Source organism: Psammomys obesus, unplaced genomic scaffold (assembly GCF_907164565.1).
Source record: "Psammomys obesus unplaced genomic scaffold, mPsaObe1.curated_primary_1811, whole genome shotgun sequence".
NCBI classification, from domain to species: Eukaryota; Metazoa; Chordata; class Mammalia; order Rodentia; family Muridae; genus Psammomys; species Psammomys obesus.
In genome coordinates this window covers 1,712,144-1,735,536 of record NW_026596353.1, presented here as the reverse complement: position 1 = coordinate 1,735,536, position 23,393 = coordinate 1,712,144, and the positions used below count along the sequence as shown (strand labels likewise).

General features: G+C 52.3%; 2 protein-coding genes across 9 annotated transcripts; one reads left to right on the top strand and one right to left on the bottom strand.

Moving 5' to 3' along the window:
- Positions 1 to 2,200: 2,200 nt before the first annotated feature.
- Positions 2,201 to 8,780, bottom strand: Babam1 (BRISC and BRCA1 A complex member 1). Of its 7 annotated transcripts, none has more exons than XM_055597347.1 (10): positions 8,645 to 8,780; positions 8,232 to 8,357; positions 7,537 to 7,879; positions 7,177 to 7,235; positions 6,111 to 6,231; positions 5,956 to 6,034; positions 4,546 to 4,570; positions 3,961 to 4,090; positions 3,768 to 3,854; positions 2,201 to 2,547 (listed from the first exon to the last, which is right to left on the bottom strand). In XM_055597347.1, exons 3-10 carry the CDS (start codon positions 7,831 to 7,833, stop codon positions 2,344 to 2,346), a joined length of 1,002 nt encoding a protein of 333 aa, XP_055453322.1. In that variant the 5' UTR covers positions 7,834 to 7,879; positions 8,232 to 8,357; positions 8,645 to 8,780; the 3' UTR covers positions 2,201 to 2,343. The 7 variants fall into 7 exon arrangements, 6 of the variants coding, with proteins under 6 accessions (XP_055453322.1, XP_055453323.1, XP_055453321.1 ...); XR_008719007.1 differs by lacking the exons at positions 8,232 to 8,357; positions 8,645 to 8,780 and adding exons at positions 3,477 to 3,676; positions 8,100 to 8,225 and having other exon boundaries at positions 2,469 to 2,547; XM_055597348.1 differs by lacking the exon at positions 8,232 to 8,357 and having other exon boundaries at positions 8,392 to 8,780.
- A 1,040-nt stretch (positions 8,781 to 9,820) lies between these two features.
- Ushbp1 (USH1 protein network component harmonin binding protein 1) lies at positions 9,821 to 19,671 on the top strand. Of its 2 annotated transcripts, none has more exons than XM_055597342.1 (13): positions 9,821 to 9,902; positions 10,136 to 10,260; positions 10,415 to 10,536; positions 10,806 to 11,241; positions 13,162 to 13,287; positions 14,680 to 14,732; positions 14,859 to 14,999; positions 15,314 to 15,478; positions 16,485 to 16,734; positions 17,898 to 18,110; positions 18,985 to 19,070; positions 19,207 to 19,329; positions 19,457 to 19,671. In XM_055597342.1, the coding sequence occupies exons 2-13, from the start codon at positions 10,207 to 10,209 to the stop codon at positions 19,632 to 19,634; spliced, it is 1,947 nt and encodes a 648-aa protein (XP_055453317.1). In that variant the 5' UTR covers positions 9,821 to 9,902; positions 10,136 to 10,206; the 3' UTR covers positions 19,635 to 19,671. The 2 variants fall into 2 exon arrangements, with proteins under 2 accessions (XP_055453317.1, XP_055453316.1); XM_055597341.1 differs by having other exon boundaries at positions 14,599 to 14,732.
- The last annotated feature ends 3,722 nt before the right edge of the window (positions 19,672 to 23,393 follow it).

The following is a 23,393-nucleotide window of genomic DNA, read 5'->3' as shown; positions in this document are numbered from 1 at the left end:
GTAGTGACCTGGAGAAAACCCAGTAATGTTTAACCATCACCCCTAGCAACGGCTAATCAGTGAATACCTGAAACCTACCCAGGTGTTCTTTACCATAGGATGAGTAAAACAATTAACGGTTTGGCTTGGCCCTCCAGGAAAACAATTTTCTCCAGACACCGAATCGCTGTCAATCAATCATAAAACTGCCTGGCTGGAATTTCCCAAACCTTGCTGTAACGCTAAATATAAACCCTCCTCCCCCTGAGCTTGGGGCTCTACTCTCTCAACTGCTGCGTTGATGAGGGTGTGGGAACGAGCTAGAGCTTGTAATAAAAAGACCTACTGCATCAGAATTGGCTCCTTGGTGGTCTTTGGGGTCCCTCAAGACTTGGGCATAACAACATAAATTAATTAAAATTTTCTAAAGAGTGCTGGGCGGTGGTGGTGCACACCTGTAATCTCAGCGCTCTGAGAGACAATGCCAGGCAGATTTTTGTGAGTTCAAGGCCTAAGGACTAGGCCTAGTTAAAGGTCTAAAGACTGAGTCCAGGACAGCCAAGGCTAAAAGAACCCTGTCTCGAAAACCAAAATCAAAAAAATAATTTTTTTTCTAAAGATCTTCATTTTCCTTATTTGCAAATGGGAAGACAGGCTTCAACACTCAGTGCCCAATAAATGCTTAGTCAAGCTGACCTACTTTTTTAATAATTTAAGCATGCTGGTGTTTTACCTCCTTTTCTGTGTTCCACATGTGTCTGGTGCCCATGGAGACCACAAGAAAACGGCCGATCCCTGAAAGCCGGAGTTGTAAGCCTCCAAGTGGGAATAGAAACCAGGTGTTCCGCAAGAACAGCCTGTGCTCTTAATGGCTGAACAATCACCAGGTTCCTATGTGGGCATAATGTTATTGTGTACTGTGTAAAGATTCAAATGCTGATGGCATGATGGAGCACATCTGTAATCCCAGCAGGCAGGTTTCTGAGTTCGAGGCCAACCTGGTCTACAAAGTGAGTCCAGGACAGCAAAGGCTACACAGAGAAACTCTGCCTGGAAAAAAACAAAACAGCAACAAGATTCAAATGGAAATTTCTGTGCCCCTCCCCCCCCCCCCCCCCCCCCCCCGTCCATATCTGGTTACAATCCTTGTTCTGAGAATGTCCTGTCTAAATTTTGCTCCTGAATTGTCCCCTGATATGCCAATAAAGTAGGTTAACAGCCAGTCACTGGGCAGGGAAGGGAATAGGGCTGGACTTCCCGCCAGCCAGGAGAATAGGAAATAGAGTAAGTGCAGGATTCAGCAATAGGCAGAGGTTCAGGAGACATCATAAGAGAAGCTGGGTCAGTTAAAGCCATAAAATCAAGTATCTTCAGGATTTTGGCAAAAAGGAAGCCAGACTAGCATGGAGGATTAGGATAGAGTAGTAGCTGCTAAGTATTGTGTCATAAAGCATATCCAGGCTCAATTATCTGGGTGCTAGCTGGGTTGAGAAACTGCAAAGCATACACTTTTAAAACTGCCAGTACCACTCCTGATCTATCTTTTATATATTTATATGCCCTTTTTTTGAGCCAATGCTTCCCTATGCAGCCCCTGCTGACCTAGACTGGTCATCTTCCTACCTCAGCCTCCCCCTATCAAAGTAAGTCCAACTCTCACCCACTGCCATTTTGTTTTTTATGTATGGAGAAGGTAGAGTGGATGAACATCTCTGGCCTGACCTGGGAGACTGGGAGGGATTCTGGGCTTACCTTCCTCTTCTGGGTGGCCACTGTATGTCCCCATTCCAGCTTAGGGCATCAAGGTCCCGGAACTCTGGGCAATGATTATTCACAAAGCCACATGACTACACAGGTTCAATCAGATCACGGTACTGAGATTGGGAGGGTAACAGGTGTCACCCCAACCCACTTTTCATATGGAGCTGGCACCCTTGGGTGTCCAGGTCACCAAAAGTAAACACTTCCTATGGCAGCCATACCAGTCCCACCCACAATATATCTTCCCTGTCTCTGGAGGACTTCCTAGAAGAAAGGACATATGGGATGCATTCTACAGCTGAAGACGAGTTTGCAAAGTTCAGTGAACAGCCTGTGGGAGCAGCACAACCCAGGTCACCCAGATACAGCCGAGCCTGAAGCTTTGCACTGCTGAGTTCGCTTGTTTTTTGTCACTCACAAAACAGGTCTCAGTGAGCTCAAAATGGCAACAAGGGACAGCTGGAAGGCCTCTGACTTTTATTCTGATGACAAAATTATCTCAGGAAGAATGAATTTACAGGGGACAGTGTGGGCATAGGCCAGGAATGAGGGCATGGGTGCATTCTCCTTATGAGAGGGTACATAGATGTCATGGGTCACAGGTCACACAATGGCTTCCCCCTCAGCAGCCTCCTCATCCTCCTCCAGCAGGCTGTAGCTCGCGTGGGTCTGGCAGGGTCTCTGCAGTGGATGGGCCAGCAGCTTGGCCATGCAGTTGTGCAACTCAAGGGCGGGACCAGCCAGTGCCACCTCATACTTGTAGCTGGTGCCCTTGGTGTCCAGGCTCCCCATGAAGGCAAACATGTCCTGTAGGGATGGATGAGGGGCTGTTCAAGGTGTGCTTTAGCCCTTAAAGGCCCTCCCTGTCCCTGGAGGCATCTAGAGTGGGTTCTGAGGAGTGAAGACAAGTTGCCAGGCCAGAAACTATTGCAGTCAGCAAACATTCCCTGAAACCTATCTAGCACCCAGGGCCTGAGCAGTCACTCATTCTGGGCCCTCTAGAAGCCTAGTGTGGGGCTGGGTCGTGGCCTCAGTAAGTACATGCCTGCCATGGAAGCATGTGGACCACAGACAGCTAAATGCAGCAGGGCACATTTAACCCCAGGTCACTCTCACGGCTCCAGGCCAGCCAGGGCAGCTGCAGTGCAACAAAAGATACTACCTCAAGCCCCATGGGAGGGGCAAGGACAACTCCCCACAGGAGGGCTTCTCGCTCCGTGGTTTCTTTCCTCAAACAAGGGCTCACTCTGTAGCCTAGGCTAGCCTCCTGTTAAATATCAGTTTCCTTCTAGATTGAAACATTCCATGCTGCAGGGAGGCTCCTTAAGCAGGAAGATAAATAGCCAAAATGGCATCAGGAAATACCTAAAACTGAGAAAATGCACTAGGCCCCTCCCTGACATAGGAAGAAAAGTCTGAGACAAGTGAACATATGCAAAGCCTCTGCGATCACACCTGCCGATCTGCCCGGAAGGTTCAAACCAGGATCACGTGAACACACCATCCCTGCCTCAGCCATGATGGTGCTTCACTCACAGGCAGAGGGGCTGGAGTGTCATGGGTGAGTGTGCATGTGCGCATGTGTGTGCACACAGGTGTGCATATGCTGAGTAGGTGTGTGTAGAGGTCAGAGTACAACCTTGGGAGTCATAGCCCACGACACTGGTCCCAGGATTGAACACAGGTTCTCAGGTTTGTCTGCAAGGACCTTTACGTGACCCACAAGTCATACTCACGTAAACTCAAGTTCACAGACTTTAGATCCCACTCAAGGTCACACAGCAAGTTCAGAGGTGAAGAAACAACCTGGTCTAGAGGGGAGGGGTGCAGCCAGGGTAAGGTCAGGAAAGGGTGGGATGCTAGGGAGGGTGTGGCAGGGCTGGACCTGCTCCCGGGGCTGCTCAAGCAATGGCTTCCCAAGTCCTCACCACCAGCTCTAGGTGGAAATGTAGGGAACGGTTATTAAGTGACTGGATGACCAGCTAAACAGCAGAGAGAAGCAGTCAAGATGGCCTGAGATGTCTCACCTTCCAGCTCATCTCGTCTTCCTTCTCTTCAGCGCCATTGTGGATGTAAACAATGTCAAAGAAGAAGTAGGGACACTGGAACATCTTCTGCAGTGGATGAGAGGGAAATGGGTGGGCTCCCACCACAGCCTCTGTGATCCTGACCTGTCCCCTTTGGTGTCTAACGACTGTCCTCCCTTCCCTGCGGGCTCACCTTCATGGGCTCAGTCAGCGAGAACTGGGGCTGGCAAGGCAAGCGGCTGTAGACCAGGATGGTACGCACGACGTAGGGGGGTGGGATGGTCTGCACATTCTCTGTGACTGGCAGCTCGGTCTTCTGCTGGCTAGAGAGGAGGAGGGCTTGGTACCCAGCTGCCATCCACCCCAGCCCAGGGCTCGCCCCTACAGGCTGGAATGGGGGCCTCTCTGGTACAACTAGCGCTCCCATTTCAGCTGAATTCTACAGGCCAAGATCCTAGGGGCCTATATGTTACAGTCAAAGGCCAGGACTGGGCAGACCAGGCTGTGCGGCCCCACTAGATGGAAGCAGAGATGGATCCTCACAAGTTGCCCCCAACATCTACACATGTGCCACAGCATGTGAGCCCACACACAAAATAAATACAAAATTAAAAGATTAAAAAGACTCCTTTAAAAGTATTCTCAAATAAAAACAAATTCAAACTTCACTGCTGGCCGCAAGGTCTCATCTTAAGCCACACTGTACAGCCTTAAGCCACTCTGTCTGCACCTTGCTGGGAAAGGAACCCAGGGCCATGACCCACTCCAGATAACTCACATGAGGTTGAAGAGGCCTTCTAGATCTGGAGATATGCTAAGGACGACATGCCAGCTCAGAGGCAAGGGGCTTCCCAGACCTGAATCCTGGGAGATGATGGGCACCTCATATGGGGGTAGGCAGTGTGACCCCACCCCGCCCAGCACTGCACCCCTCCAAGCCTGGTTCCTCTCATATGAAGTGGGGTGCTAGCCTCAGCCCCCTGAAGGCCCTCCAAACCTCCCCTGTCCTGCCACATTTCCATTGCCTCCTTAAATCTGGGTGAGCATCCTCCATGTTAGGAGCCACACTTTGAAAAACACGATTGTGACTTTCTAGGCAAATATTAAGTGGGCACCAACTGTATACTGGCCCTTGCCTGGGGGAATCTGCTGAATGTTGACTGTCACCACTGACACCTGTCCTACCACAGCTCAGAGTGCCAGGGACTCCATGGAGCCTGGTTCCCGGTGGCTTTGGGGTTTCACCTCATATTAACAGCCAGCTTTCTATTGTTACTTTTTTTTTTTTTTTTTTTTTTTTTTCTGATTTTGTGTTTTTTCAAAAGTCTAAAGCTGGCCTGAAACTTGCAATTCTCCTGCTCAGCTTTCTGGATGCTGGGTTGACACCCCTGCATCCCCAATAACTCCCTGTGCTGGGTTTTGAATGCACCTCCTCCTACAATGTCATATATGGAATATACCATTTATGATCTCACTGGACAAAATCCCCGACTTGTCCTGGTGCTAGGGTTCAATAGGGCTCAGTTGCTAGAGCGCTTGTCGCTCAGTTGATTTAGCATGCGTGCAACTATGGTCACTCTCCAGCACACTGTCATCCAGCACTTAAGAGGTGGAGCTCCTGCAGGAGAAGCAGGAGCTCAAGTCCATCCTTAGCTACAGTGTGAATTCAAGGGCAGCCTCAGCTACAAGATAAACAGTTTCAAAAAGATACTAATGGCGTGTTTGATGTGGAGTATACTGCACACCTTTAATCCCGGCACTTGGGAGGCAGAGGCGGACCTCAGTTCTCAGCGAGCTTCTCAGTGAGCTTGGAACTAGCCAGGCCTACACAGTGAGTTCCAGGACTGTATGAGACCATATTCACAGCCTGGACATGAGACCCTGTCTCAATAAATATATGTTGAAAATAATTAGGGGCATGGCTCTGAACCACTGCCATGCTACTCTCAGAATGCTAAGACAGGAAGATCATGGCTCCAGCCTGAGCTACACAGCAAGACCCTGTGTCAAAATTCAACACCTACAGAAAATTACTGATTCTGGGCCCTGTTTTCTGTGGGGTTTTTTTTTTGGGGGGGTGAGGGTGGGGTGGATGCTCAATCTGGGTTCTATATTGGAAGAATCCAACAGCAGTAGTGAGACCCCATCTCAGTGTCAGAGGTGGGGCCGGGGACAGCAGCAAGGATACTGAATGTGGAACAGGATGCCGTCTCCAGGTCATACAGGCAGCTGCAGAGCTCTCGTGGGTCAGAGGTCAGGCCCGACAGCTGTGGGGAAGCAGGGGCCTCAGTGCTGGGGTTCCTGGTCCTGAGGTCCCCCAGGGTCCCTGTCCCCCAGTCTCACCCAGGCAGAGTCGTCGCTTACTACAACCAGCGCAAACTCGTGGCTCTTGTCAATCTTGTGCTTTGTGCGCACAAACATTTCAACCATCTTCTGAGACACGTTCAAGGCATTTGTCCTGGAGCTGGGGGGAGGGGAGCAGGACAGCAGCAGGGTGACAGAGTCAGGGTGCAGATAGCCAGGTATGATAGCTCTTCTTGCTTGTCAGCTTGACCACATCTGGATTTAACTAAAACCCAAGTGGCCAGGCACACCTCTGAGGAACTTTTCCTTGGTGGAATCATTTCAAGTATGAAGATCCACCCTAGATCTGGGTCTTCTGAAAGTAGGAAAATTCACCTTTCATCTGGGTCACCCCCTCTCCTGGCAGCCTGGACAAAGGAGACGGAGGAAGGGAACGCTGCCTGCTTGCTCTCCCTCTCACTCGCAAGTCTACTCCTTCACCGGCATTAGAGCCTACTCCTTCAGGACTGTGGTGCACTCTAAAGACCAGCAGCGACTTCCCACCCCACGGACTGAGCGGCTACTGGATTGTTAGGGCTTCCACCCTTAGGCAGCCATCGTTGAACTTGCTGGACCACAGCCTGTGAGCCACTCTAATAAACCCCATATATATCAGTTCTATTCTTCTAAAGAACTCTAATACACTGGGTTAGCCTCAAACTCACTGTGCAATATAGGCTAGCCACAAATGTGCTGTGGTGCCTAAACTGGCATCCAAATAACTGCATTGCCAAGGTGGAGCTTGAACTCCTGATTCCATCTCCACCTCCCAATGCTATGACAGTAGGTGTGTGTCACCAGCTCCTGAAGCCAGTCCAGGTATGAAACTTGATACCCCAGCTGCCAGGGGCACACAGTGCTCAACAGCTTCTATGAACCAGATGCTGGCCTCCATCAGCCTGAAGCCCTGTGGAGTCAGTTGGCTCCTAAGAGTGTCACATATACAGACAGAAGCCTAGGCCACAGCCCTGGAACTGTCAGTGTCATAGACACCTAGATCCTATTCAGTGGAGCGGGGACCCTATGTATTCTGAGCTGCCCATGTCCAAGCCCAACACCATGATACCCATTAAAGGACTCCAGCTTTGGCGCAGACATCTCCTCCGAAAGATCCAAACAGATGATCTGAAATATAAACAAAAGACAGAGTACAGGACCAAACCAGGCAGAGCTAGGACAGCCAGGGTGGGAGCCAGTCTGAAGTATCCAAGAGGGGTTGAAGGTATGGCTCAGAGGTGGGGCCCTCCCCACAAAAATGGTTAGTGACATATGTGGAGGTCCAGGTGCTACAAAAAAAAAAAAAAAAATCTAAATTCAGTGATGTTTAAGCCACCAAGTGTGTGGTGTTCATAGAACCTGTAGAACCTCATAGAACCTAAAGCAGGAAAGGCCTGTCTGAGAGGCCCCATCCAAGAACCCTACATACCACCTTTTCTGGACAGTTGACCCTTGGTGTTCGAATCTGGACCTCAGATGCTGTTGCTGGTACTTGCCAGGGCTTGGGTCCAGCCCCAGGGGCACTGGACAGCCCATCATCTCCACTGGCTGCCTCACCCTCACCCTCGCTGCGGCTGCCCACGTTGGCCTGAGCCCCCAGGGCCCGGTCCTCAGCTCCCTCAGGGTTAGAGCGAGTGTGAAGCCTGGGCTCAGATGTCCGCTCCTCTCCTTCCTCCTCTTCTTCCTCCTCCTCCTCGGTGGGGCTGTTGGCCTCGGATACCTCCATGGCTCCGGAGTGATTAGATGGAGAGGGGATAGTGGAAGCCAGGATCCTGCATTCAGAGTGTTTAAAAACACTTGGTTACTAGGAAGCCAGAGCTGAGCTTGAGCCCTTAGGGCGCAGGAGTCTGATGGCTGCAGAACGGCTCCCTTAAATCACCCAAAGGGAAAGTAGTTAACAGCTTTCTTGGTTTCTTCCCTTTTTGTTTATGACAGTTTCGGGTGACCCGGGCTGGACTGTAATTCATTATATGGCTTAGGATGACCTGGTACCTCTGCATCCACTTCCTTCTGAAAGTGCACCACCGCACCTGTTCTACGTGATGCTGAAGGTGGAGGCCCATGGCGCACTGGCCAACAAGCAGTCAGCCCTGAGCCACAAGCAGTCAGCCCACTGAAGTGTACCTCGGAGTTAGCTTCCCACTGCTTGCACAGGGCAGACAGTGTCCCCCTTTACTAGGCCAATAAGCACACCGCAGTTGCCTGGTCACCGGGCATCTGACCCAGTAAGGCTTCCAATGGACCCCGCACCTGGGCGTTGCAGAGACAGAAAAGGAAAACAAACTTGGTTTGTGGGCTGAGAAGAAACAGTGAGGCTTCCCACAGCTCCTCCCGAGACAGCGACTTCAGGGCGCCGGGATCCGGCTTTGGCGAGCCTGTGTGTGGGTTTTCTGTCACTCGTGGCTACAACGCGTGGGTAATTGGGTTGTGCACTAGAGCGAGGCGCGGCCCCGGGCGGTCAGGACCCTGGGAGACGCGCGTTTCTCGGCGTGGCACCTCGGGACCTCGCAGCTCCCAACTCCTCAAGCGGAACGAACCTGGAGCTGCAGCAAGCCGTATTGCAGTTAGCTCACAGCGACACAAAGCTCGCGTGCGTTCACACCGCTGCAGGCTGGGCACCGCCGCCAGTCAATCACAGGGTTCTAGGAAGCCGCCATCTTCCTAACCGGAAGTTTGTACAGTCTGCCGAGACGCCTTCTGGGAAGTGTAGTTCGGAGAGCATGGAAGCTGATAGGCTGAGGCGATCCTAGGGGTGTGGTTTAGAGTGTAACAGCCTGGAGTGGGGCTGAAGTCCGCTGGAGTAGGTTCCGTTGCTGGTGGACAGAAACAAGATTGGGCGGAGCTTAGAGTTCTGGTTTAATCAGACTATGGTTGTCAAGGCTTCTGCTGTTACAGGGCCAGAGACTAAGCTGGGCGGGGCCGATTGATGATTGATGCAGTAGGACTGTCTTGGGCTTACTTGTTTTACGTACGTTGGCCTTCATCCACTAGTGCCGCGATGCGGGCTGGTGGTTCACAGCTGTCATCCTAACACTCTTGAGGCCGGAAAACGAAGATCAGGCGTTTAGGCCAGCCTGGGCTATATGAGACCCTGTCTAAAAAACAAAATGTAAAGAAAAAGGAAAAAGAAAAACCAGCAAACACACCGTGGACAAGCTTCTGCTGCTCCAACTGTCTGAGCAGCAGTTCAGTCTCATTGAAGAGAAACCCTGTGGGCCGCTGATCAGGTGCAGGCGCTTGCTGTCAAGCCTGAAGACTGATCTGAGAGAACTGATCCCACAAGCAGTCCTCTGACCGCCACACGTGCGTGTGGCTTTCCAACCACAGACACAACTAAATAAAGCAAAGTAATAAAATGTATGCCAATGCTGGAGTCCACTCCTGCAGTTTTGTTTTTAGAAACACACAAATAAAAATAATAAAGAAAAAAAGAGATCTTAACATTGGAGTGAGCCCTGGTGTGCAGGGGGACCCTGAGAAAACCAAAAATGGAAATGGAGAGACTACAGGTTTGGGGCTGGGATAAGGAGGGTGCTGCTATCTTGGAGTGGAACAAGGGTCCTGGTCCTCCATCCTGGAGGAAGCCGGCATTCTGGAGAAGGAAACAAGACAATAACTGTCCATGTGACCAGGGCAGGGGGGCTTCCTGTTTCCCAGCCACCTCCCAGGCCAGCCTTGGCCAGCACAACCTCAGTCAGCAGTGGCCAGAATGACCTGAGATGTGCCCAGGAGCTCAGGCCTTTCCCAAGGTGCCCTGGAGAAGCGGAGTGAAGGGCAGCAGCTTTGACCCCCAAGGTGAGAAAGTCCTGGAGGAAAGCAGATCCTTAGGGTCCCTATCCAATGCTTCCACAGGGGAGAGAGGGGGTGCACATTAAAGAAATGCATTTAGGCCACTGAGCAAAGAGAAATTCCAGGTAGAGAAGGGGAGGGAGATAGGGGCCAAATGGACAAGTAGTGGGAGCCATCAGCAGAGGTATTCAAATACTCAAATGTGTTCAGTCAACGAAGACAACCCAATACTCCTACAGGGAAAACCTCCAAGGACCCCAAGGTGACAGAGGCAAGGGCCAAGAGCAGGCTGTAGTCAGGGGGTGAAGCAATGAGCGCCCGGGCTACACGGCCTCGAAGCCGCCGAGGGAGGCATCCTCCGCCTGTAAGTGTACCCCTCTTCCTGCCACACCCACTTTCATGGATCCTGGGAGCCTAGGCCTGCGTAGCTCCCAACCTACCTTGATATAGAGGAGTCTTCCACCGGGGAAGCTGGCCCTGCTAGCTAAAAGCCTATGTGTGTGTGGGATCATTCACAGGGGGAGCTGGACCCCGTGGCTGAGAGTTCAGAGGAGATGGAGGCTGCCAGTGGGAGTTTCGAGGCTAAACCTGGGCTGCTTCAGGAACATCTTGGTCCTGACAAGCAGGGCTCAGGGAGCTGGTAAAGATACATTCTGTGTGTATCTACTATTCTAGTCCGGCACCACACAAAGTTGATCTTCCCCCATCCCAAACCCCAGCACCTGCAATAGCTCCCCATTGCCTCCTCTGCCTTCCTCTCTCCTTTTCCTTCTCTTCCTTATCCTCCACCTGGCAGCTCACCCTTCCCAGGGACCCTGGAGTCTGGCAGTCCATTGGCCACACCCTCCTCCCCCATCTCAGGCCCCTCTTGAGCCTCAGGCGGCTGGGGTTCCTGGGTTATCTTAACAGGACCGAGGATGATTGTGGTGTGAGATCCCATGAGGCCCTACCCTTGAGCCTAGAGAAACGGTACGAGTCTGAAGCAGAAACCCAGCAGGCCCTGCAGGCAGCCCCCCCGGATACTGGCCCTGCTAAGACGCTAGCACCCACGGTGTTTGAGACCCTGCAGTGCAGGCTGAGCTCCCTTGAGGCAGCTGTGTCTGCACGGCACCACTGCTCCCTCAGCTTTCCAAGACCAGTGGAAACAGAAGACAGAGACAAGGGGCCTCCTGGATCCTTTAGCGATCAGGAAGAAGCTGCTGGGACTGGACAGCAGGAGGCAGCTCGCCTCATAGAGAGGAACGCCTGGCTGCGGCTGGCCCTGGGCAGCCGAGAGGATGAGCTGGTTTACACTCAGGCTTCCCTGCAGGATGCCCAGGCAGAGAAGGCGAGTCTGCAGAGACAGGTGAGCTGGGGACTCCGGAAGGAGGCAGATCCTGCATTGGAAACAGACACATATTTATTCATTCAACGAATCAACATGGAGCAAGGACAGATGTGCCAAGGGAATAACCAAGGAAGACAGCAAAATTAAAGGGGGGGGGGGCAAGGCCCAGATGACAGAAGGTCAGAAGGGAGACAGGCAGGATGCACCCCATAATCTCAGCACTGAAGGTGAGGGGGGACAATCTCCAGTCAGAGGCCGGCCCTGGCTAAAACCAAGGTCAAACTCAGCTGTAGATTGAGTTCAAGGCCAGCCTGGATTACATACCCTGTATCAATATTTATTTTCTGGTTCTTTTTTAACAGGTTCAGAGTACCTCTAGTAGAGGTACTTGTCTAGAGTATGAGGCCCTGGGCAGTGCACACATGCACACTCACAGAAAACTCCTATCTTAGGGTTTCCGTTGCTGTGATAAAACACCACAACCAAAAGCAATTGAGGAGGAAGAGATTTGTTTCATGTAAAACTCTCAGACCCTCTTCATCACTGAGGAAATCAGGGCAGGAACTCAAGCAGGACAGGACCCTGGAGGCAGGAGATGATGCAGAGGCCATGGAGGAGTGCTGCTTACTGGCTTGCTCCCCATGATTTGCTCAGCCTGCTTTCTTATAGAGCCCAGGACCACCATCCCAGGATGACTCCATCCATAGTGAGCTAGGCCCTCCTACATTAATCATCAATCAAGAAAATGCACACAGGTCCATATGGGGGAGCATTTTCTCAGTTGTGGTCCCTCTTCCAAAATGATTCCAGCTGATGTCAAGTTCACACAAACTAGCACAAATCCTGAGATCAGTGTGGCTGGAATAGAGTTGGGAGATGAAGGCAAGTGGGGAACAGACACAGCATGCTGGTGTTGAGGGCTGGGCAGGACTATCAGCTGTGTTCTACATAGGTTGTGAGCCTCAGAGAGTTCTGGGCTCTGAGGTGAACTGACCTGCTACAGATGTTCCCTTGTTCCACCTGCTGCCTGTGGGAGGAACAATCTGGTGGTGGACCATAATCCTGACTGGGGGTGCAGGAGGGAGTGTGATAGCAGCGTGCTGGTGCACAGTGGACGTGGCAGAGGTGACTAAAATCAGGCAGATTATAAGTGATGTTAAACCCAGATGTGCTGGGACAAGCCTGTAATGATAAGAGCTTCAAAGCCTGAGACAAGAGGATCAAAATTTAACACTAGCTTTGACAAAATAGGCAAACGTCTCAAAGCAGAAGAAAAAAACAGAACTAGGACAGGTATCCATACAGAGCCCTGCCTAGAATCCCCTAATGAGGGTCTGGGGTGTGGCTTAGGTGTAGAGTGACAGCCTAGAATCCACCATTGAGGGGCTTGCAGAGGCTCCTCTTGCCAACATAGAAATGAAATTCTCTTTTCTCAGTGTGGTGGTGCACACTTGAAATCCCAACTGCTTGGGAGGATGAGGTTGGAGGTTGGTTCCAGTTGGGGAGATCCAGATAACCCTGAGAAACAGAGTCTCTTAAAAAATTTAGAAAGGAAAAAGTGAGGTGCTGGAGAGAGGGCTCCACAGTTAAGAGCACTGGCTGCTTGTCCAGTTCAGTTCCCAGCACCCACATGGCAGCTCACAATTGTCTGTGACTCCAGTTCCAGAAGATCGACACTCTCACACAAATACACATGCAGGCAAAACACCAATGCACATAAAATAATAAAAATAAATAAATCCTAAAAAAAAAAATTAAAAGTGGCGATTGTCCCCCACCTTCCCCATCACAATGCCAGTAGCTGCCCTGGTTGGGTGTTGATTGACAAACATTGAGTGGCAGCTTGGGGACCTGTTCCAAGTCACATGGACAGGGCTCCTGCTGTTGTAGAGAACTGGTTGTATATGAAGCCACAGCCTGATGTCCCCTCATTGACAGGTGCAAGAGCTGGAGGATTCCCTGATGCGGCTGGAGGCCTCCCCGCCTTCCTCCATCCTCAGAGTAAGGCATGCAAACAGCAACTCCAGCAGTTTTGAGGCAGAAGGGGAAACCTGGGCACCTCAGGTAAACCTAAAGCCTTCTAAGCCCAGGTTATGATGGCCTCTGCTGTTCCAGTGTGGGGGCAAACTTCAATTTGTACTTTGTGGGATTCCATAGTTTTGTGTGGCAAAAAAAGGAAGAGGCTACACAGGACAACTGAGACACTTCAGACAACTCACCACAGACAGGGAGCCCACAACACATCCAAGTATGGATGTGTACCACCAAAGTCCAACTTAGTGAACCAATGAATTATACTGGGGTTACTTACAGGAGCAGAAAGGACTCAGATACAGCTGCATCACCCAGGTCTACCCCAGCATGGTTGACACCTCACAAAAGCTTCCCAGCCTGCAGGTTGGAAGAGTGCCACATCCAAATGACTCCGATCTAAACCTCTTCTGGGTGACTGATCTGATCTCAAGAGTCTTCTTTGCAGATGTTCACAAGTCTCAGAAGGACTTTTCTTACTCTGGCAGGAAGGAGCCTAGTGCATCTGCTCAGTTTCAGGGACTTCCTCAAGTTATTTGGAGTTGTTTACTTTCCTGCTTAAGGAGCTTCCCTGAAGAATTAAATGTTTCTATCTTTAAGGAAATAATACAACCCATAGTATCTGAAAAGGTCTAAGCAGGGCTTGGAAACCTGGGTCAGTGGTTAGGGGTGCCAGCTGCTCTCACAGGTTTAGTTCCTGACACACTTATGGAAGCTCACAATCATATGTAACCCTAGTTTCAGGGCATCTGATGCCCTCTTCAGGGCTCCACAGGAACCAGGCATGCACAATGTGCATAGACAGACATGCAGGCAAACACTCATACACATAAAATTAAAGTAAAAAAGAAAAGGCTGAAATCACCTAGTTGGTGGCTCAAGGCAGTCCCCCACAGTCACCCCAGCTGCTTAGGAGCCTGAGACAGAAAGAACATGACCAGTAAATTTAGAGAGACCCTGTCTCCAGATTTAAAAAAAAAAAAAAAGCATTGCTGAGTTGACTCTCCATCTAGGGGTGCCTGCTGCCAAGCCTGCTTACTTTGGTTCAATCCCTGTGACACACAAAGTGGAAAGAGAGAACTGACTCTCACAAGTTGTCCTCTGATATCCATTCATGTGCCATGGTACACACACACACACACACACAAACATGTATGCATACAGTCCATATGTTTGTACCCTCACACTCCCCCAAAACACACCAAAGCTGCAGCTGTACCTCAGTACAAACCAGATATATAACATAATCCAAGGCCCTGGTTCCACCCCAGCCCTGCAAAAAGGGGGAAAAAACACATCTTGGGCTTTTGATGAGAAGTAAAACACATCATATCTTTCTGTCAGGACTCTCCTGTGGCTCACCCCCTTCTCCGACGCCTCCAGAGTAACTTCAGTACTCAGATCTTTGGGTGTCTTTCTACACAGCATCCAGCTCCAGAGATGTACCTCATAGAAGACCAAATGGGGCAGCTCCAGGGGTGAGTTGCTGAGTCACAGCTGCTGAGCTTTTAAGGGCACTGCACCTCCTGCCACTGGGTTGTGAGGGAGAAGGGAGAAAATGGCTCTGGCTGATTGGAGCCTCATTCATCTTCCTTTGGAGACAGGAGCATTGAGAAGTTGAAGTGCTTCAATCGCCTCCTGCTGGCTGTGCTCCAGGGCTACAAGGGCCGCTGTGAGAGCCTCAGCATGCAGCTTGGCCAGCTGGAGGCTGAGTACACAGCCCTGCACCTGGCCTTGCAGTATAGGTCTGTGCCTGCTCCCAGTAATGGTGGTGCGTGTGGATCAGGTGGGGCTGCATGCTAGGATGGCCCTATGTACAGAGGACATGGAAACTTCAGAAGGCACATTGCCTCACCATGAGGTCTTGCTCTGACCCATAAAACATGGAGGGTGAGAGATGTCTTTTAGTGGTTTGTTGTTGTACATTTATTTGAGACTGGGTCTCACTGTATAGTACAATCTATGTAGACCAGGCTGGCCTTAAACTCTGTGTGAGTTCAAGGCCCACCTCTGCCTGTGTTGGGGCTTAGTGTTGAAACATTCAGATCCTGTCCCACAGAGAGGATTATGAAGAAGTGTTTGGGGTGCTGCTTGCTCTGAGAACAGCTGGCTTAGGAGTTGGAGCTGTAGCCACCAAGGGTGACCTGCAGGCTGCTGAGAAGGAAGCATGTAGGCTGCTGGTGAAGAAGCAAGCAGCCATGGATGGAGAGACACCCCCACCCAGGTACCTACAGCAAACACAAGAATGTGCTGGTCTATGAGGTTGGTGGAGGTGGATCCCAGAGCTTGCTGCACATGAGGCTTTGGTGTCTTGGTCATTGTCACTGCCCAGGGTCAGCTCTGAATTCATCATGTTTGGGTGACACAGGCCTGACTGGAGTAGGTTACTCAGCGACACCAGGTGTGGGGACATAGTCTTTGATCCTAGCACTCAGGAGGCAGAATTTGAGGAATTCAAGGCCAGCCTGGTCTATACAGCAAGACCCTGTCTCAAATAAATAAATAACAATACCAAACACACATATTATACACAAAGCATCAAGTACCCTTGCATAGACCCTGATTGCAGCCTCTAAAACTGGAGAAATAAAAACAGAGAAGTTTATTAAATTATTATTAAATTTTGGCTCATGGCTTCAGATGTGTCAGCCCATCATGGCAGCGAGGAAGTAGAGAGCAGGGACACAGGAAGTGGCCAGGGCATGGTGTAGCTTCAAAGGAAAATGGCATTGGTGACACCCTGTGTGGACCTGGCAGGGTTATCAACATACTTCTTAGTAGCGTCCATTGCAGTGCCTGTGAGCTCCCAGTTCTGTCTCTGCACTGAGTCTTAGCTGACAGCAAAGCTTTGTGTCCGGTGTGAGCTGGGCACACTACAGAATTAAATTCAGACTCCCCTGGTGTCGAGCACTGAGGCTCCACCACCTTGCTTTGTATCTGAGGGTGACCTTGAACTCCTGACCCTCCTGCCTCCATTCTCCTGAGAGCTGGTATGTTTATATAGTGCCAGACATGGAACCTCACGAATACTAAGCAAGGTCTCTATGGACTGAGCTACAAGGACTCTACTGACTGAGCTCCAGCACCTACCATGTTATCGTACTGGAAGATTGTCCCCGGGGTGTGGGTTGTGCTCTGGATGCTGTTGGTAGGCCATGCCCACCCCAGGTGGCACAGGACTGAGTGTGGCAGCAGCTGTGTAGCACAGGTCTGCCTCCTGTCTCTTACAGCCCAGAGGGAAGCAGTGTGGACAAGCCCACAGCACAGGAACTGGCTACTCAGCTCCACCATTATGTCCAGCACCTCCGGGAGCGCTGGGCTCTCCTGAAGGTGCCCCCAGCGCTTGGCCCTGCCACCGTGCCCTGGCCCACAGTGCCCCACACAGAAGCGACACTGCAGGCCATTCTGGAGATACAGCCCGGCCCTACCCTGCCCAGGCTGGAGAAGTCTCAGATCCAGCAGGACCTAGTGGCTACTCGGGTAGGAATGTGCTGAGACTGTCACAGCACACCCTTGATGATGTCATTGGAGGCCAGAGTCAAGCAGCGTATCCCTTGGGTGGGGAGAATTAGAGTTGAGGTTTTGAGGGATACATAGGAGTTCTTCCTGATTAGGTTTTCTGTAAGATTGTCTACGTTTCCTTTGCGTTGCTATGATGAAATTCCTGACAGGAGCAATTTCTGGAAGGAAGGCTTGTTCTGGCTTGGCTGACAGTTCCAGAGAGTGGTCCATCATGGCAGAGAGATTGTGATTGCCAGAGCTTGAGGCAGCAGTTAGGAAGCAGAGAGTGGTGCATGCTTCAGCTCAGCCCACCCCAGCCCAGGGAACATCAGTGTCTCCAAGTCTATTACTTAATTTAGATATACCCCCATAGGCATATCCACCAGTTGGGGTGATTTTAGATCCCATCAAATTGGCAGTCAAGATTAGCTGCTTTCTCAGCATCCTCTTCCTGTGGGAAACGTTGGGCAGCAACCAGCGTGAGAAGCCCCTGGGTCTGGGGGCAGGGTGGCTCAGTAGTGCGGCACTCACTAACAGAAGTGAGCACCTCCTTCCTCTCCTGCCCCCAGTCACAGGGGAGTGAGACAAGGACCACAGCCCTTAAACTGAGCTCCACAGTGAAACCAGGTCTCAGAAATGTAAAAATGTAAACGATATGAGATTTGGGCTAGAGAGATGGCTCAGTGCTTGAGAGCACAGGCTGCTCTTGCAGAGGATTGGTGTTCAGATCCCAGAACCCACACTGGCTGCTAATAGCCGCTCAACTCCAGCTCCAGGGGCTCTGACGCCCTCTTGTGGCCTCTTCCGGTGCTGCACTCATGTTGCAAACCCACACTTTTAGGCACCTTGTAGCCCCAGCTACCTGGGATGCTTGTATACCAGGCTGTACTTGAACTCACAGAGATCCACCTGCCTCTCTGCCTCCAGGGCTGGAGGCCATTCTCCTTGTCATCAAATAAATTTCGAAAAACAAAATAAAAAGAGGTGAGGTCTGAGAATTTCTAGAAGCTTGCACAATGTCATTTCCCGGTGGTGGCTTTTACAAGAGGAAGGCCATGATACTGGTCAGAGGCTTTTCCTGGCCTCTGTGGGCACTCCCGGAAGCCTCAGTTTTCCCAGCAGCTGACTCTAGGCCCCCGCAGGACAATCTGGCCGACCTGGTGCTGCAGCTGCAGCTGGCGCGACGGGAGAAGCGCGGGCTGGAGCTAAGGGAGGCTGCACTGCGTGCCCAGGGCCCCGCCCACCTGCTGCTCCTGCAACAGCTTGGCTGGGAGCAGGCTCAACTCACCGGCGAAGGCAGCAGCGGGGGCAGCAGCCAAGAGGAGGACAGGGAGGAGGAGGAGCGGCACTACCAGGTATGGCTCCTGCAGTCTTGGAGGCTGGGGAACATCCCCTATCCTGCCCAAAGAATTCGTCATGATAAAGGCGCTTATGGCCTCACACAGGGGTGCAAGGAGGGCTGAAGCAATGGTTTAGTCCGTAAGAGCGCTGGTTGATTTTTGCTGAGGATTCAGGTTCGATTCCCAGACCCCGGTTGTACACAACCATCTCTAACTCCACTTTTTGAGCATCGGACGCCCTGTTCTGGTCTGTGTGGACACTGCACGCACATGGTGCCTGACATACGCTTACAAAACACCCATACACAGAAAATAAAATCCTTAAAAGTAACAAAAAAATAATTAGAAGTCAGGAGAGAAAGGTTACTAGAGCCCCTCAGCAGAGCTGGGGCGTCAGGGCCCCTCTGGAAGGTCTCAGCCTCACTAATAAAATAACTTAAGGATGTAGCCAACAGAAGCTCAATTTATTAGAATTTGAAAGGAAAATCCCAGTCCAGGCAAGCTGTAACTCACAGCTCCCTGAAGGGAGGATGATACAGAAGAGGGGTGCACAGGTCAGCCCCAGGTGGAGGGCACCTTAATTAGTGAGGGAGCCAAGTCACTTCGGAGCTTAAAGCCAGTCATGTTCTGGCAGCACCTTAAGGAAAAAGGAAATAGCTGGGCCTGCCTGAGTCAGGCCATGTCTAGTGCAATACACTGTCCCATTCTTTGCACGGGGACCAATGCCCATAAGCTGTCTTCTGACCTCTCCATGCACACACATGTGCATGCATACATTAAATAAATACATGTAATAATTTAAAGTAATAAGCATTGGCCGGGAGCTGGGTGCCGTCTATGTCCAGCCTGAGGTGAGCACAACACATTCTCTCCTGTCCCCCTCCCTTAGGGCCCTCCTGCCCTCCTGGGTGGCCAGATGGGCAAACCGTGGGACCCCGAGACCGTATCCCAGGAACTGTCTGCATCCCTTGCCCGGTGAGTGCCGGGAACTGGTGGGGGCCAGGGTGGATGGATGAGAGGCTGTGGAGGTGTGTGTGGTCTGGGTGTGTGTTGGGGAGGACAGGGGACAAGGCTGGAAGTGGCTGGGATGGCCGATCTCACACCCTTGCAGGGCAGTGGACCTTCGGGCACAGCTGCAGTCCCTGCGGCAGCAGCTGGAACAGGTGGCTCAGAAGGGCCAAATTAGACGCGCTCAGAGTGCAGAGCTGATCAGAGAGCTGTGCAAGGCACACAGGTGGGACTCGGCCCAGATCTTCGGCCGCGGCTTCCCCTCTTCTAAGAAGGCAAGCCCATAGCCCCTGCCTTCAGTCCATCCAGATAGTTCCATGTCCCAGCCCAGACATCTCTTCTCCTACTTGCAGCGCTCTGGCCTTGGCCATCAGAGGAGCCCACCGGACACAGGAAGAGCAGCGCAGGAAGTTGGAACAGCAGGTGGCTCAGATGCAGTCCCAGCAGGCAGAGGAGCTGGAAGTTCTGGCAGCCACTGCGAGGGCCCTGGGGAAGCCCAGGGCTCCCCAGCCAGCCCAGACCTTCCTGTAGGGCCTGAATCAAGTCTGCATGTCAACACAGGGGTGGCAGGAAGGTCAGAGTGTCTGTCTTGTGATGAGCTGAGAGATGGCTTAGTGGTTAGGAGCACTTGAAGGGAACTGGGGCTCAGTTGCCAGCTTCAACAGCCACAGCAGATCTGTCGGCCCCTTCTGGCCTCTACAGGCTCTGCACTAATGTGTATATACTCATACTCACACGCTCCTGGAATTAAACAAAATAACGTGTCCTGTCACATCATACCACCTGTCCTTTGTCTCTGGTGGCCCGAGCTTCTTCCCAAGAGGGGACTGAGGGGGAAAGGTTCGGGTTAAGAGTATGGATAGAAGGCGTGTTCCCAATCCGAAACAACTTTGGGACCTGCATTTAGGGGAAGTCGAGGGCTAGTGGTTGCTCAGCAGTAGGTGACCTGCTGAGTGTGCATGAAGCTCTCATACCTGCCCACCTATCCCACCAGCCTGTGCTGAGGAGGCCTGGTTCCATCCCCAGCCCTTACCAAACACGTGGAAGGTTCTGCATACAACAGAAAGTCTGTGCCTACCTGTGACACCAGCATTCAGAGTCTATGGCTATCCTTGACGACATTGTGAGTTTAAGGCCATCCTGGACTACATGAGACAGCACTAAGAAAGAAATGAATGAGGGGCTGGAGATACGGCTCAGCATTTAAGAGTACTGGCTGCTCTTGCAGAGGACCTGGCTTCCATTCCCAGCACCCACAGGGCAGCTCACAACTGCCCAGTTCCAGGGGATCCCACACCTTTTCTGGCCTCTGGGGTCATCAGGCAGATACATGGTTCACAGACACAAATGCAGGCAAAACACAACTACACCTAAATATAAGAACAAAAAATGTTAGTCAGGGGCACTGACACACGCCTTTAGTCCCAGCACTCAAGAGGCAGAGATGGGTGGATCACTATGAGTTCAAGGCAAGCCTGGTCTTCAGAGTGAGTTCCAGGACAGCCAGGGCCACCCAGAGAAACCCTGTCTTGAAAAACCAAAAACAAGCAAACAAAACAACAACAAAGTGGCCAGAGAGATGGCTTATCAGCTAAAGGTGCTCGCTGAGTTCAATTCCTGGATCCCACACAGAGATGGAAAGAGAAGGGGGGCTCTACAAAGTTGTCTTCTGACCTCCACACAAGAACCTTGTGTGTCCATAAACACTTCTTTTTTTTAATTGGAGGGCTGGAGAGATAACTTCACCATTCAGAGCAATTACTGCTCTCAAAAGGACCAGAGTTCCAGTCCCAACACTCACCTGTGGCTCCAGCTGCAGGGCATCCGATGCCTCTGGCCTCCTAGGGCTCCCACACAGATACACATCATTTAACATAGTCAAAATAAAAGACAATGTAGAGGAGTGATATGGTAGAGAGCCCACTACTACTGAGGGGGGGATCTAGGTCATCAGCAGAGAGGGGCTCCTGGGGAGGGAAGAAGCCCTGTGTGAGTGTTATATTGAGTGTGTGTGTGTCTTCGTGGATGTGTGTGAGTCTGTGTATAGATGTGTGTGTCTGTATCTGACTGTGTGAGTCTGTGTCTGACAGTGTGTGTCTTTGTGGATATGTGTGTGTCTGTGTGTGTATGAATGTGTGTCTGTGTGTCTATGTGTGTGTGTGAATGTCTGTGTTTATGTGAATGTCTGTCTGACTGTGAGTGTGTTGTGTTAGCAGCAGCTGACTGAACAGCAGTGTATGGCCACACCCCTCCATTCAGAGACAGGCTGAAACCTTAACAGCAGGATTAGCCTGCAGAAAACAGCTGTGCAGGTGCGGAACAGCTGTGCCCTCCGATGGCTGCAGCGCCTCAGGGCAATGTGAGCCAGAGGCTGAGTATTCCCTGGGGCTGGGAACTGTGTGTGTCCCACTCTGTAAGCTGTTGGGGGTAGGGGGGGTTCTTCCTTCTCTCACAGCCCTTTCCCCCATATCTCCCCGTTCACCTCCAGGTCCTGGGAATCTGGAAATGGAATTCATGTCTTTAGGCCTGGCAGCAAGCACCTTTGCCCAAATAGTTGGCCCAAGTCTACACATTTTAGCTTTTAGCCACCAGCTGGTTAGTGGTCAGCCAAGGTCGCCTGCGGGAGGGGGGAGGGCAGGTTCCCAGGCTGCACGAACAGTATCTGGCTGTTCCCACGGACATCCCAGTGGCAGATGGGCCCAGTGTCTTTGTCCCTGGGTCTTTCGAAGCCACAAGGTCAAATGTCACGTCGGGGCCACGGGCAGGGGTTATGGGGGTGGAGCAGGCCTGGCCCACCCCGTTGGGGCCCCAAGAGTGAGAGGGTGGTGGTGGGGCTGCTGAAGGGGACTATACCTTCTGAGTCTCACTTTGCCCCACCGAAACTCTTCCTTTTGGGTCCCTCCCTTAGGCTAGTCTCCCAAAGGCTCTGTGTATTTGAACTCCCATGATCCTGTCCAGACCCTTCTTTCCTAAGCGGGACCCCACTTTCAATCATTTCCTGAGATAAAGCCACCAAGGTTTCGAGAATAGTCCAGTTTAAGCCAGCCTAACCCCAAATAACCAAGTATGACCCCCAAAATGATGCATCTTCTGGGCCACCCAGGCTTTGTCACCACTAAAGCAGAGGCCATTGTAATCAGATTCCTGGGAAGTCCTTCCTTGAGTCTGACCCTAGTCCTTCCTGCAAGCTTCACTTGATATCCAGGGGGACTCTTTGGGCAGGTGGAAGACACTGGGCTGGGCACATCTGGCTAGCGGAAACATGAACCTCAGTTTTCCTTTGAAGACCTTACGTGTGTGTTCAGTCTTGTGGAAGATTTTCACAAGGCCCCTGAGCGGGCAGAGTAACAGTAAAAGAGCACAGGGAGTCCCAGCTGGCCGTGGGCTCTGGTGGCTGGCCACGCTGGACCAGGCTTTCAAAGGAGGCAGAACAGGCCTGGCCGGCACAGCTAAGACTCAGGGGTGAAAAGTCACCAGGAAGAACTTTTGCAGTCGGCTAACCGGTTACACATTAACAGGCCCAGAGTCAGGCCGCGAATTTGAAGGGAGCTTAATAATGCGTGCCTTGGTGAGAGGGAGGCTGCATACAAAGGGTGCTTAATAAATGCTTGTTCCAGTAAAACTTGGGTCTGGAGGAGCGGCGGCAGCTGGGAGGCCCGGGGCAGCGGGGGAAACATCTGCGGCCCAGTCGATCACCGGGCCAAGCCCTTTCTGTGAAGCAGAGAAAGGAAATGAAAGGGGACCCAGGACAACAGCCGCGGGCTGGCACGCCTTCCGGCCGCCTCGGGCCACGCCGGAGCCATGCGGCCTGAAAGGAGAGGGGACCCCTTGACCTCAGCGTGGCATCCCCACCCCCAGACTCGGGGCACCAGGTGTTCGCCGGAGCGGAGCGCGGGGCGTGCCGGGGAGACTGTGGGTAAGGGGGGGTGGCCGGTTCCAGCTGGCAGCCGCGCCGCCGAGCGGTGCGGGGCGCGCGCGAGGGCGTGCCGGGTGCAGATGTCCCCCGGGGCTGGGCTGCCGGGAGCCACGCCGGGCTCGCCGGGCCGGGACAGGGCGCGCAGGGGTTAAGGCTGCGCGGCCACGTGGAGGAGGGTCAGCCGCACGACCCGCCCCGCCCTCTCGCCGGCCCACGGCTCGGAGCGGCGCGCAGCTACCCCATGCCCTTATAAGGGCGGCCGTCGCCGGGGCAACGAGCGCCCGCCCCCGGCCGCGCCGCGCGCCCCCGCCCCGCCCCCGCCGGCGCCGATGGAACACGGGTGTCAGGCCGGCCGCAGCGCGGGGCCGGCGGCG

Excerpts from the sequence above, each read along its gene's own strand:
- Ushbp1 (XM_055597341.1), top strand. The coding sequence starts at position 10,207 with ATGAGCGCCCGGGCTACACGGCCTCGAAGCCGCCGAGGGAGGCATCCT. Across the intron at positions 11,242-13,161 it reads AGGCGAGTCTGCAGAGACAG|GTGCAAGAGCTGGAGGATTC; the intron begins GTGAGCTGGGGA and ends CCTCATTGACAG. Across the intron at positions 15,000-15,313 it reads CACCTGGCCTTGCAGTATAG|AGAGGATTATGAAGAAGTGT; the intron begins GTCTGTGCCTGC and ends CCTGTCCCACAG.
- Babam1 (XM_055597343.1), bottom strand. The coding sequence starts at position 8,170 with ATGGGCCTCCACCTTCAGCATCACGTAGAACAGGTGCGGTGGTGCACT. Across the intron at positions 4,571-5,955 it reads GGCATCCTGTTCCACATTCA|ATCTAGAAGGCCTCTTCAAC; the intron begins GTATCCTTGCTG and ends GCATATCTCCAG. Across the intron at positions 4,091-4,545 it reads GAAGGCCTCTTCAACCTCAT|CCAGCAGAAGACCGAGCTGC; the intron begins GTGAGTTATCTG and ends CCTCCTCTCTAG.